Here is a 13,499-nt window from a genome sequence, read left to right as displayed (position 1 = left end):
CTTTACCATGGAGTAAGGGGGTCAGGAACCGTACCCAGAGCCTTTGGTCAACACTATACTGTTTGTATACCCTCTCAAACATATGAATGAAACTATTAAAATTATCCCCCTCTTTAAACTGCAGAAGAAATTTACTGACCTGTTGTGCTTCTGGGGTCCAGTTGCTCCCTTCCCCAATACCTCCATGACTCTGGTGAAGAGTCAGCATTTCTCTCTCATGCTTCCTCTGCCTCTCCTTTTCCTCAGCTACTATCTCCAAATGCCTGGCCCCCAACTCAAGTCTCTTTAGCTCCAGATGGATTTTTAAGTCCTCTGCAGAAAGGCTGATCTGTCCATTCTCCGAGGATATTACATCTCCACTGCCAGTCCGATTGTCCTCCTGATTGCTTTTTTCTGATGCAGCTGTAACCAAGGCTGAAATCAGGTCTGCCTTAGTCAGGTTTCCATGCACCAGTCCCCTAGCTTGGCACATCTCTGCCAGCTGGCTCCTCGTCAGCTTTCCATTTTCCTCTGCTGACATGCTGCCTGCTCACCCTGACTAAATAAGCTAACAAAAGAAATAAAACAATTGTGATCTGAACTCTTGAGTATTCACTGCGTGGCTGATTTAGAGTACAAAACACCTTCAAAGTTCACTGTACACAAGCTACAGGAATTCACTCTACCCACACCACTACAAACCAATTAGTATTTGCCAACTAATTAATATATGATGTGGATATCCCACCCCTGCCAAACAGTTAATATGGTGTGGATATCCCAACCATTGCCACCAATTAATATGTGACACCCGTGCCCTGGCACAGCAATCAAGGAGCCTCAATCCTCACCACTAACACCAGAGAGGGTGCCTCATATATGAAGGAAAGGATAACAAATGCACACAGTAAAGTGCAATTTCCCTTAAGAGCACACAGAGATCACAGTCAGTCCAGGGCTGGTCGCTACCTTGCTCTCCAGGTCCCCAATAAGATTCCCTACTGGCACAGCTATAGGGTCCAGTTTTCAGCCAGCTGGGCAAGCTAAAATCTCCAGAACCTTTTCTATCCAACCAGTGCTTCGTGTTCTTGCACAAGTAGCTGACAAACACACTTTGAGATAAGAGTTTATATAACCACACAGACACTCCTGGGGAAGGCTGGCACAGGTTCTCCAGCTGTGCCCCTTTTACCCAGACTATACAGTAGAAAACACTGCCACCACCCAGCTAATATTTATCAAAAGGCCCTTTAAAGGGTGTCCAGTTATTACTGTGCAATATTATTATCCAATTGGTACTATAACTAAACAGTCAAGGCTTATTAGAGTGACTTGGTACAGTAATCACTATAAATAGGCAATGCACTCTAGAGCTTAAATTATCTCTACACAAAACAGTCACAGTTGGAAAGGTTTTAAAATATTTAATAATAAATAAAATCACAAGACAATACTTCTTACTACACAGTGCTAGTCAACAGTTCAGAGATCAGAGAGAAATACTTAGAATAATTCAGTAGTACAGTTCTGACATCACACACTTAGTCTAATCTTTCTAGTTTTGAGCTATTTCTAAGAGAAAACACAAGTCTAAGATGACTTACATATGAGCAAGACAGTGCTATGAGTTGGATGGTCAAGACAAAAGATGCTTAATCCTCTCTGGTTCTCCCTGTTTAAATTGAAATTGCAGTTCTGATTTACATTACATTGTTCTTCACACTTTCCTCTGGTTCCCAGACTACACATTCAATCATTCTTTACACTTCCCTGGGTTTGCAGCCTAACAGAAACTGCATTTACATTCTTAACATCTCCTTTTGTTATCTTGCAGCTGGTCAGGAGCAGAGCAATAAAAATACATTTGCATGTTTAAATCTTGCAATTTAACTCTTGGTTAAAACAACATAAAGAATTTCTTCATCTAGACCCTTTGGTACCACTGTCTACATCAAAGGGTCACCACATGCTTTACTTTGGTCAGTAAAGTAGATTGTTGTCACATTTTTTTCCAGTTACACATGTAACACTATTTCTTTACATTTAAGACAACAAGCCTGTAGTTTACATTCATATTTACAAATGACAGAATTATCTGCAAAATTCTATCTGGCTAGGCTGGCAGCCTTCACAATGTCGATAAGGCAGTAACTCTTTCCTGTGATGCTTCAAAATTTGGTCTTGGCGCAGTTATTCTTCAAGAAGGCAGACCGGTAGCCTATGCATCTAGAACCCTTACCCAAAATGAAATGCGGTATGCTCAGATTGAGAAAGAGCTTTTGGCAATAGTATTTACATGTTCAAAGTTTCATGATTATAAATACGGTCGAGCAATTCAGATTGAAACTGATCACCAACCCCTAGTTACTATTCTGAAGAAGCCTATGCATTCATTTCTAGAGAGATTACAAAGAATGATGCTCAAATTGCCAAAGTACATCTTTAAAATGGTCTATACAAAAGGCAAACTTATTTATCTGGCTGATACCTTATCCAGATCGCCCAGAAATACAACTGAACAACTAAACACAGAGAATTTTGACTTTAACGTAATGGAGGTGCGTAATTTTTCTATCATAAGACTTGATAAGCTGAGAGATCATACAAAGACTGATCCAATTTTTCAAAAGCTCAACCACGATGGCCATCAAAGCAATCTGGTCTACCACTTGAAGTGCAAACTTATTTTTCTTACAGAGATGAGATGTTTATGGAAGATGGTATTATTTTCAAAGGTCCTAGAATTGTTTTTCCTGCTTCCTTATAACATGAATATATCCAGATTTTGCATCGTAGTTATCCAGGTTCCAAATCTACTAAAAAAAGGGCGAGAGTACTAGTTTTTTGGCCTTCTCTAGTAAAAGACATTGATAAAGTACTTTCTTTTTGTTCATTATTCAATAGTACTAAATCACATTTACAAAGAGAACCACTTCAGCTAAGTTAAGTTCCTGTACTACCTTGGTCAACAGTAGCCACTGATATATTCCAGTGAAACAATCAGCATTACTTAGTATTGGTAGACTCTTGTTCGATCTGGTTTGAGATCGATTTACTACCTAACCTAACGTCCACTACTGTTATCGCAAAGTTGAAATATCATTTCTCAGCCCATGGTAGTCCACACAAAGGTATTTCTGACAATGGTACTCAATTTACTAGTGAATTGTTTCAGAAATTTGCAAGATAATGGGCCTTCGTACATGTTAGTAGTAGTCCAGAATATCCACAGTCAAATGGACTAACTGAACATGCAGTACAGAGTGCAAAGTAATTACTTGAAAGGTCAAAGCGTTACAATACTGATGTCTTTTTTGAATTTACTCAATCTCAGAAACATACCCCATGACAATATACTTGGCTCACCTGCTCAGAGACTTCTATAAAGGCAAACCAGAACATTGCCTATTAGTTCCAGTTTGTTGAGGCCTAAAGCAAAGAACAGCAGAACCATTAGAGTCCAATTATTCAGGAAGCATTCTTTCCAGAATCCCAGCTGTGATAAATCAAGCAGATTTCTTCATCCATTGAAATAAAGAGAGACAGTGAGAATACAAAAGGTGAAAGGTTTCAACCAGATTGATCAAGTAACAGGTATATGTACTGAGCCAAGATCCTACTTCGTAGAATTTAAGGGTGTGGAGCACAGGAAAAATCACAGACATCATCTTCCTGTACCAGAATCAATATTGCAGCATTGTTCCTCTATAACAGACTCTAGATCTCAGAGCAATCCAGACAATGTTCCTATTGCAGAACGTGTCTTAACTTCTGCTTCCATTCCTGATGATGTTCCTGATGTTCCTAAGGTTGAATATTCAGCAGAGACAGTCCCAGTTGCTAAATCTGATTGTAAATTTTATGTCACACGTTTTGGTCGTATTTCCAGACCTAGTGTGAAATACACAGTGACTTGGATTTGATTGTGTATATATGTATCTTGTTCTGTATAATTGCATAACAAAGAATTATTTGTATTCATTGCATGTCAACTTATATTGTCAATATTGCATAACCTGTTTCTCAAAGAGGGAAGATGTCGAACAGAGAGTGTGTGTGTGTGCTGTATCTTTAAGAAGCATTTCTAGGACTGAACGTGCATATAAATAACAAGCATGTGTTAGCTTCAGTGCCATTTTGAGAGTGCAGCCAGAGAGTGAGCATGTAAGAGTGTAATAGCTAGTTTGTATACAAGTTTACCTAAGTTAAAGTTATTAAGCTTCAATCCTGATGTGTTTGTACATAATAAAGCTGCTTGAACAGAACCCGTGAAGTCTCATCTATTACATCCTGACTAGACAAGCAACAGGTGCTAGATAAGAAGCCTCCAAAAAATCCTGTGGTTCCTCCTTGGGATCTTAATTTTATGTTAGAGAAGCTAACACTTGTTCCATTTGAAACAGCTGACCTGACTACCTTAAGGTTCTTAACATGGAAAACAGTTTTACTGATTGCTATGACCTCTGCAAGAAGACTGTATAATTTGCATTATTATTGCATTGCATTATTTGATGGGTCAACCTTGTCTCATCTTCCACAGAGACTGGGTTTATTTGAGAACTAATTCTTTTATGCCTAAAGTAATATCCAAGTTTACTTTAGGCCAAACTATCCTTTTCTCTGTGTTCTTTCCACAACCCAAGAATGAGTGTAAAAATAAGATACTTCATACCTTGTTCACAGAAAATCAGGTGCTATCTTGACAAAATCTTTCAGAACTTCCGATTAGCTAATTTCTTGTGAAGGTAAGAAGGGAGAATCTCTGTTAAGGCACACTATTTCCAAATGATTGTCTCAGGCTGTTACCTTTTGTTATTCCCAACACAGGGAAAATATTCCTGACAGGGTCAAGGCTCACTGTACCAGAGCATTGGTTTCATATGTGGCTTTTTAGAAAGGGTTGGCATCTAGTATTCTAGAAGCAGCAACTTGATTCTTTCTGCTTACTTTTACAAAGCACTATAAACTAGACTCCTTCTCTATTTTCAGGGCAGCCTGTGCTAGGGCCATTCTCCATGAGCTCCTGAACCCTTCTCCTTCATCTTCTAATTTTTTTTCCAAACTATTTTTTTTTATCATCACTGTATTATTTCTTTTAAGGTATGTCTCGCAGAGGACACAACACCTGAATGAAGACAAACTAAGAAACAAATAGTTCCAGAAAGCAAAATGGAATATAAAACAATGCCAATTATGTATCACTCAGCAATCCACTTTATTAATTCTAGTTAAGCACTTTCGTCCCTTTAGTTTCAGAACTTCATCAGAACTATTTACGATAATAAGAATCACATTTAAATAAGAAAAAAAATCAAGATCACATGATAAATTACAACCAATGTGCAGGATAAACCAATTAAAACAGTATATTGCTGTAAAACATAAAAACATTATTTTACGATGCTTTAAAATGTTTTGAGTTTTAAAATAGGATTGATGGTACAAGTACCATTCAAACCTGGATAATTTGTGGCATTTAATATAATTTGCCATTTCAACTCATACGTTTCTAAGTGTTTGTCCATAATCCAATCCTGAGGACCCCGTTTCACTTGCTCAATAATAAAAAAAAATTATGAGACTTATGATTTGCAATGTGCTTATATAACGCATTTATATTTTTACTTCTTCTAATATCCAACAAGTGCTCATAAATTTGGTCCTTAAATTTTCTTGATGTCTTACCTACATAATATGCTGGACATATCAAACACTGGGCTTGGTAAACAGCATTTTTAGAACAACAATTATAATATCCATTGACATTATATGTTTTACCTCTAATTTCAAAATGATCACGGGATATATTGTTAGAACAGTGAGAACAAATCCACATTTAACAGTGCCACATTTAGAATTATTAATAAACTTCTCCCTGGACTCAAAATAATTTTTAAAAGTTTTATCTCTTCTGTAAACAACTTAAGATTTCCATCTTAATCTCACAGCATATTCTGAATCAGCAAAAAATATATTCCAATTTTTAAACAAACAACCTACAGTACCCTTACTAAATAAAGAATACGTAGAAATAAACAATTTTGTGGAATTGTCCATTGATTCAGTAGGTTGTAACATGTAAGTTTCCATCTCAGATGGATTATTTGACAACAAAGGAACATAAAGTCCTGACACTCATTTAGCAATAACCTCCTCTTTATATCAATCACAAACTCCAAGGAGTATCCTCTCTTCAAAAACATATGCGTTAACAGGTCACACTCATGTATAAATATATCAAAATCTAAAATCATTCTTGCTAATCTTACATACTGTACTTTAACTACAGACTTTTTTGATAGAATGGATGCCTGCTAGAAAAGTGAAGGTATGAGCTGGAAAATGTAAGTTTATGAAATATAGTAGAACAATATTTATTGTTAATCAAATATTTCTCAACTTCAGTATCCAAAATGGCAATTCTGTTATTATCAAAATTAATGGAAAAACACAAAAATGGTGTGGTATTATTAATGTATTGTACAAATTCATGTAGTTTTTCCATAGTATAAAGACATCATCCAAAAACGGATATACATTAACCAGCTAGACTAAAACTGACTCCCAAAAACAAAACGGTCCTCCTCCTCTGCCATAACATATTTAGCAAACATGGGGACACAAGCTGTCCCTATGGCTACCCTCATTACTTGTCTAAAATACTGGCCTTTAAAGTACATAAAATTATTCTTAAGTACAATATCCATTAAATCTACCATCAAATTAACCCTTTCATTACTAAAATCTGTCCTTTTCAACATCTGCTCTTCAAACCATTCTAAACTTAATTCAAGAAGGATAACCAAAAATAAGTTGTGAACATCAGTCACAAATATAACATCTGGCATAAACGATACATTGTTTAGTAACTTAAGAAAATGCCAGGTATCCTTGCAAATTTGAGCTATTTCCACCAGGCCAGATTTTAGATTAAAATGTATACATTTAGCTACAAAATAGGTCTTAGAACAGCTTGCATCCACTATAGGGTGGAATGGCAGATGAGCTAAGTCTTTATGTAGTTTCGGTATTCCAAAACTACTAGCTATAGCTGGCTTATCATTATGCAAAAAATCGTACTCACCCTTGGATATCTGCTCCTGCATTATCATGTCATTCAAGAAAAAAATCAACTTTAGAATATGCCATATAAATTTATTGTGTGATACCTGCTCATATACATCTTCCAAAAGTAAAGTATTCATACTATTCAAGTAATCAACCTGATTCATTACAAGCTCTCCTCCTTTATCAGGATTAATAAGTCTTATATTGGAGTAATTTTAAAGTTCACAAAACAATTCTCTTTCAGTTTCATTTAAATTACTACAAAATTGGGTACAAGAGTAACTTAAACATTTCTAAAATTATAGTCATATGCTTGTTCAAGCAGAGCAATCATCAAGTTTAGAGAAATATTAAAACGGCTTGGTCTATTAAATTTACTTAAAGCACTTGTTCTATTACAGTTACCAAACCAAGAGATAAATTACGTTTACAAATATATAACTTCATATCAGTTATGGAATTGGCTATATTAGCTCTTCTTGTAGGTACAAATATCAGCCCTTTGGAAAGCAGGTCAGCATGAGAGCCATTGAGGGGCTTAGAATAATAATTATAAACCATGAAGGCACCAGAAAATTTTGAAATAATGTTAATACTTTCTGGTTCCAATATTGCATAGTTATTAGTAACCATTAGGTTCTCTTGTGGGTGCTCCAAAAGTTTTTTCTTGAGTCTGGCCTCTTGATGGAGGTATAATTCATTGTTCTCCATTTGCTTCCATGAATTCTTCCTCTGTTTGCTGTTCTGAATACATTCTGACCTCTTTTCAGGTTTGTGCTCTAAAGGGGCCGGCCCCATTTCCTCCTCATTTTTATATTCACCGGTTGCCATCGGTAGCTGTACCTCGGAATGATCATTTTGATTGGCTAAGTCTTCAGAATCATCCCAGAAGCTGGGAGGGTTAGGATAAACTTTACCTTTGGCATAATCATCTTTATCTCTCTTAATTTTCTTTATTTTACATAGTAAAATGTTCTGACAAATATTAGCAATATTGGCAAATGTTGGAATAATTGGTGGCATAATACTCAAAATTTAAATCTTCATAAATCACTTTATTGAGTGAATCAAGTTGGTGGGATAAACAAACAATCTCCAGGTTACCTGTACTTAACCATAATTTTCATGACCTCGCATCTGGCCCTATCAAAAATTGAATGCAGGTCATATAACACATCAGGATTGTTCCAGATTACATTTTGCTTTCTGGAACTATTTGTTTCTTAGTATATCTCGCAGAGGAACAAACTGCCAATCCACGTAAAACAAAGTTTGTCCCTGTCCATATTCAAAAGCAACTTGGATCCTTGAATGAGAAACAGAAAATTTATCCTAGGACGGCCCCTAGGACTACCGCATGTACTACTAATGGACAGAGGCAGCTCCTAAATGCTTTATCACATAATGGGTCTCCTCAAGTTACCTATCATATGATCCCAGTTCTCATTACGGGTAATATATAATTATCCAGCATGGAATGGGTAAGGCCACTCTCGAACCAAATAGGATAGGTAAATTTGAGCATAAAAAGACAAATTAGCTTGGCTTAAAATCTCTTGCAAAGGCAACTAGCCTGGTACTCTCTTATTAACCTATGGTAATCTACCCATACTGTTTAGCATAGAATGGTAGTGATCATAATAATGAACACAGTACAGTTGTTTAAATAAACTTAAGCTTGCCATAACAGTTGATGTTCGAACGATCACTGCTACAATATCCAATCCCACCCTCCATCCCCCTTATGTTTTGTATAATTTTTTGCCAGGATGTGGACATTTATTTTTCATTTTCCTGGCATTGTCCTCTCAGGGGCTTTAGTCTCCCTCTCTTTCTGAATGAAAGCTCTGTAGGGCTTGGTACCCATACATAACTTTAAGTCAGCTCAGCTCGAGCTGACTAACAGTTTGGGTGCCTGGAAGGTGGCCTGAAGCTTTGGAAACTAGCTGGCTGCTACTTCCTTAGCAAGATATAACTCATTTAGTTCAGACTGTTGCATTGGTGACCATTCAAACATTTACTATTAGGCAAGTTTACTTACACAACTGTATTTTCTCTTACCTGGATGACTGACTCCTGGCTGCCACATCAAGGGAATTCCTGATATCTTCCAGGGATTATTTGTGTCTATCTTTGCATATCTCTGTGAGGATGGTGAAGTCCCAGCTGGAGGTTAAGCAAATCCTGATTTTTGTAGTATCTCATCTGGACACAAAGTCAATCACTGTTAAATTTCCAGAAGAAAGATTCATGATATTATGAAGTGTAATCTCAAAACATCTTCTCACAATAACTCCACTTGCTTCTCTCAGTCTGATATTGGCTTCCATTCTACTAATGCCTTGCACAAAGCTCTACATGAAAGTGCTACAGTAACCCTTAAATGTGTAATTGTCTTAATAAGTAGATTCTATGAACAATCTGATCTAACTGTCCTCCTTTTACAGATGACATTTGGACTACAGGATCAAATATCCCACCATTTCAGCAGGAATACCTTTCACCCAACTCTTTCCAGAGGCCATGGTGACCACGAAAACCTCCTCTCTGAGGTGAAGGAGGGATCATTTCATGATGTGAACAATCTGTGGCATGTGGAACCAACAAGAGGTTAATCTTTACCTCAGTATCCTGCAGATGAGGGCATTTTTCTTGTATAGCAGGCCTTAGAGGAGTACCTTCTCCAGCATGCATTTTCTTTACACACAGAGAACAGATCTGCTGTCTGATACATCATCAAGCAGGGATGAAATTGATGTTGCACCCTGTGCCAGTTAGACCTGAGAATAATGCAGTTAGCAATGGCTTTACAGTCTTAATATCAGCAATGCACATTCTTTAGTGTGTTAACTATCTTCAGACAGTGTCAGCACAAATGATATTCCACTGCTGGAGCCAGCCTTATTGCAATCTTTTTTCATTCATGACCAACACAAAATGCAGTATCTACTTTGCCCTTGTCCCTCCACCAAAACAGTCACCAAGGGATACTTTGGTCTGTCATTGGTTTCCCAGACTACGGTATACCTTGCAGAAATCATCTTGATGTAAGGCTTCAGTCATCCTCTTAACCCTTTTTTGGCTAAGGCAACTTTGGTTCCCCTGGTTGTGTCCTCACCTCAAGAGGTCTTTAGCCCTGACTTTTAGATGCCCGAGCAGATATACTATCCCACCCATCCAGTGATCCTCACCCAGACATTCTGTCACTGAAACTGACTGCATGGATTCTCTACTTTGAGTGATGTTCAATGATCCTGCTTATAGTTCAAGAATTATCCAGTCTTTCCATGTTATAGAAAGATTCTGCTCACAAACTCTATAGCAGCAAATGGAAAAAAAATAATTTTGGTTGTGCCAACAGGTTTTGGATCCTCTCTCTGCCTCAAGTCTCTCAGTATTACAGTTTCTATTTTCAGTCTTCAACTCAAATTTCAGTTATTCAGTGATCAAAGTTCTCTTAGTTTCCATCTCCAGTTTCTGTCAAGGTATCCATTCCTTGTCTGTAGCAGCACAAACATTTTGCAAGGCTTTCTGAAAGGAACCTATATTTTAAGACTTCCCATTAAGGATCTCTCCCCATGAGACTTCATTTTCATCTTGAAAGCACTGATTCATTCCCATTTTGAGCCAGGCTCCTCACCCAACTTGAAATACCTGTTAACACCTTGCTTCTGTTAGTGATTAGCTTTGTTAGTCAGGTGTCAAAGTCACATGCTGTTTCCTCCAAACCTCTATATTTAGTCTTCCACAAGGATAGAGTTTCCTTCAAGGACTGATTCTTTCTTCATGGCAAAGTTTGGCTCAGAATCATTTTTAAGTTAAATCATTCATCTTTCTGTCTTTTTCTGCAGTATTCCAATAAAGGAGAGTATTTGTTGCACTCTCTAGATGTTCACAGACAACTATGTTTTTCCTTGCAACATACTAAGACAATTGGAAAAGGCAACTGGCTATTCATTTCTTATGTACCTTCTTTGTTGGAATGGAAAGGTGAGATCTAAATGTAAAACCTTTATATTCCAATCTAATAATAGAACAATGTTGGCAAAATCTCATTTCATGAGATGCATTACAACTTCTACAATCTTCTTCAAGAAATCTTCACTAGATGATATCTGTGCAGCAACAACACCATCTACATTACTCACCTTTGCCAAACAATGTAAATTGGATGTGATTGTAAGTCACGGTCTTCCTTTGGGGCTGTTATTCTCAGTGGTATTCTGTCATGATTCCATCCAGAAGTCTTGATAGCTATGGATTCTGTCCCATCATTCAAAGTGGACGGACAGGATACTGAAGTAATGTACTTGCCATAATACTGGATCTTCATTATTTATTGTCCATCCAGTTCAACAACCTGCCCCACCCCTCTCCAAATTATTGTACCTTTTCTAATGCTGTACAGAACTAGTACCTACCCTGTCCCCATTATTGTCACTGCTTTTCTTATGCTTAGAAGTCCATTTCTTAGATTATAGGCATCAAACTCTGTCTGAGGACTCCAAGAGTATATATGCATTATAAGAGCAGAGAAGGGACTTGAGCATTTTAAGTGAAGTGTAATTGTTTGATCAGATGTGCCTCTGGTATTTCCCATCAGATGAAGTAGATGTACTAGGGATAATGAACATACAGCAATATAACTACATAAACAGCATTATTATAATTTCTATTTGTCAGAGATAATCCAGAGAGCTACTGTTACTCTATGTTACTTTCCTTTTAGCTGTATTCAACTAACCCACCTTGCTTCATTGTTTTTTTTTTTTTTGCCATCTTTTTAAACAAGCAAGTGATTATATTTTAAAACTGATTTTGTTCTGCTTTTTATAATTTTCAGAGAGAGGTATGTGAACCTATTAGATCGAATACCTAAACAAGTAAAGAGTTTGCAGACTGAAGTCCTGGCCCACCAAGTGATGGACCGTCATCTGAAAGAAGAACTTCAACACTTTCAAAATTCTATTGCAGAACTCAGCAGGTAGTAATGATTATGTTTTTTAACATATAATAAATTGTTGAGTAATAAAGCCACAGTATAGCAACTGGTCTTAAATCAATTTTACAAGTTAGTAGATAAAAATGTAATTACTGGTCTTGACAAAGTTTTAATTATGAATTTCTTTAAAATCTGCCCTCCTTTATTATACTTTTCCTTTCTGGGCCTCTCAAACATATCTTCACGTTTGCAAATCAAATTCCAGTCAACACCTATAAGTAATATTGAATTTTCTTAAGCTCCATTATAGCAGTTTTTTGCGGAATATAAATACGTACCTTGGATCCTGGGAACTACCGTCCCATCAGTCTGACATGCCTGATCTGCAAGAGCATGGACCACATTATCATGGAACTTATAAGCAAAGACATTGGCAACCTTCAAATACTGGACCCCACCCATGAAGGGCCGATCTTGTCTCCTGATCCTGATTGACTTCCTTGAATCGATCTCCAGAGCTGTGGACGAGGGTAAGGCAGTCCACACAGCCTATCTGGACCTCGCCAAGGCCTTCAACACCATCCCCCACTCTGGAATCATAGATAAGCTTACTAAGCTGGGCATAAATCCCTACGTCACTCGATGGGTTGCCAACTGGCTTACTGACAGAACCCAGACTGTAAAAGTAGCCGACTCCAAATCCAGCTCCAGACAAGTGACAAGTGGAGTACCTCAGGGTTCAGTCCCGGGACCGCTCTTGTTTGGCATCTACTTCTCTGAAGTACAGGCCAACACTAAGGGACTCTGGCTAACAAAGTTCGCAGATGACTGCAAACTGGGAGCCATTATCGAATCCCCAAATGATGTGGATATTCTACAAAAGAGCCTTACAGAAACAGATGCTTGGTGCCAGAGTCATGGGCTCAAGCTTAATGCCAAGAAATGTATAGTTATCCCCTTTGGGAAAAACCATGTACCCATGAATTACCACATAGGTGGCAGTACACTAAACACTGAAAGTGTGATAAGAGAGTTAGGTGGACAGTGGTCTCACCTTCAATAACCACATTGCCACAACAGTCAGGAAATCCTTCTATGTGGCACACCTCTTCACTAAGGGCTTTTCATCCAGAAAATAGGAGGTCATAGTCCCACTGTACTCATCCCTCAGTAGACCCATTATAGAGTACAACGCCCCATTTGGTATGTACTTCACAAGACATCTGCAACAGCTGGAAAGGCCGCAGAAATACCTCACTAAAAGAATCACAGGCCTAAAGCAGATGCCCTATACTGACCATCTTAAAAAACTCCAGCTGTACTCTGTGGCATATCGTCTACTCAGAGGCGATCTCTGCTTAACATACAAGGCCATGTCAAACCCTGAGCTGTTGGACATGCTCCACTTAAAAGAAATCCCAATCCCTCAGAGCCACACGCTCCAGGGATCTAAACCGTGTCATCACAATGTACAAAACATGCTGGAGGGATAGGTTCCTGACCCAGAGAC

The 13,499-nt window shown here is 37.7% G+C and overlaps 1 protein-coding gene across 1 annotated transcript in view; it reads left to right on the top strand.

The window, feature by feature from the left end:
* The window catches only part of AXDND1 (axonemal dynein light chain domain containing 1), a 2,684,234-nt gene that overhangs the window by 1,072,091 nt on the left and 1,598,644 nt on the right, over positions 1 to 13,499 (top strand). The window contains exon 10 of the mRNA XM_044085955.1: positions 11,891 to 12,031. Coding sequence (XP_043941890.1) covers positions 11,891 to 12,031 — 141 coding nt within the window. The remainder of the gene's footprint in view (positions 1 to 11,890; positions 12,032 to 13,499) is intronic.

This window comes from Protopterus annectens, chromosome 10.part0, assembly GCF_019279795.1.
Source record: "Protopterus annectens isolate FY-2018-M chromosome 10.part0, PAN1.0, whole genome shotgun sequence".
Classification (NCBI taxonomy): domain Eukaryota; kingdom Metazoa; phylum Chordata; order Ceratodontiformes; family Protopteridae; genus Protopterus; species Protopterus annectens.
The sequence above is the reverse complement of the archived record's forward strand: the minus strand, read 5'-3'. Positions and strand labels throughout refer to the sequence as shown.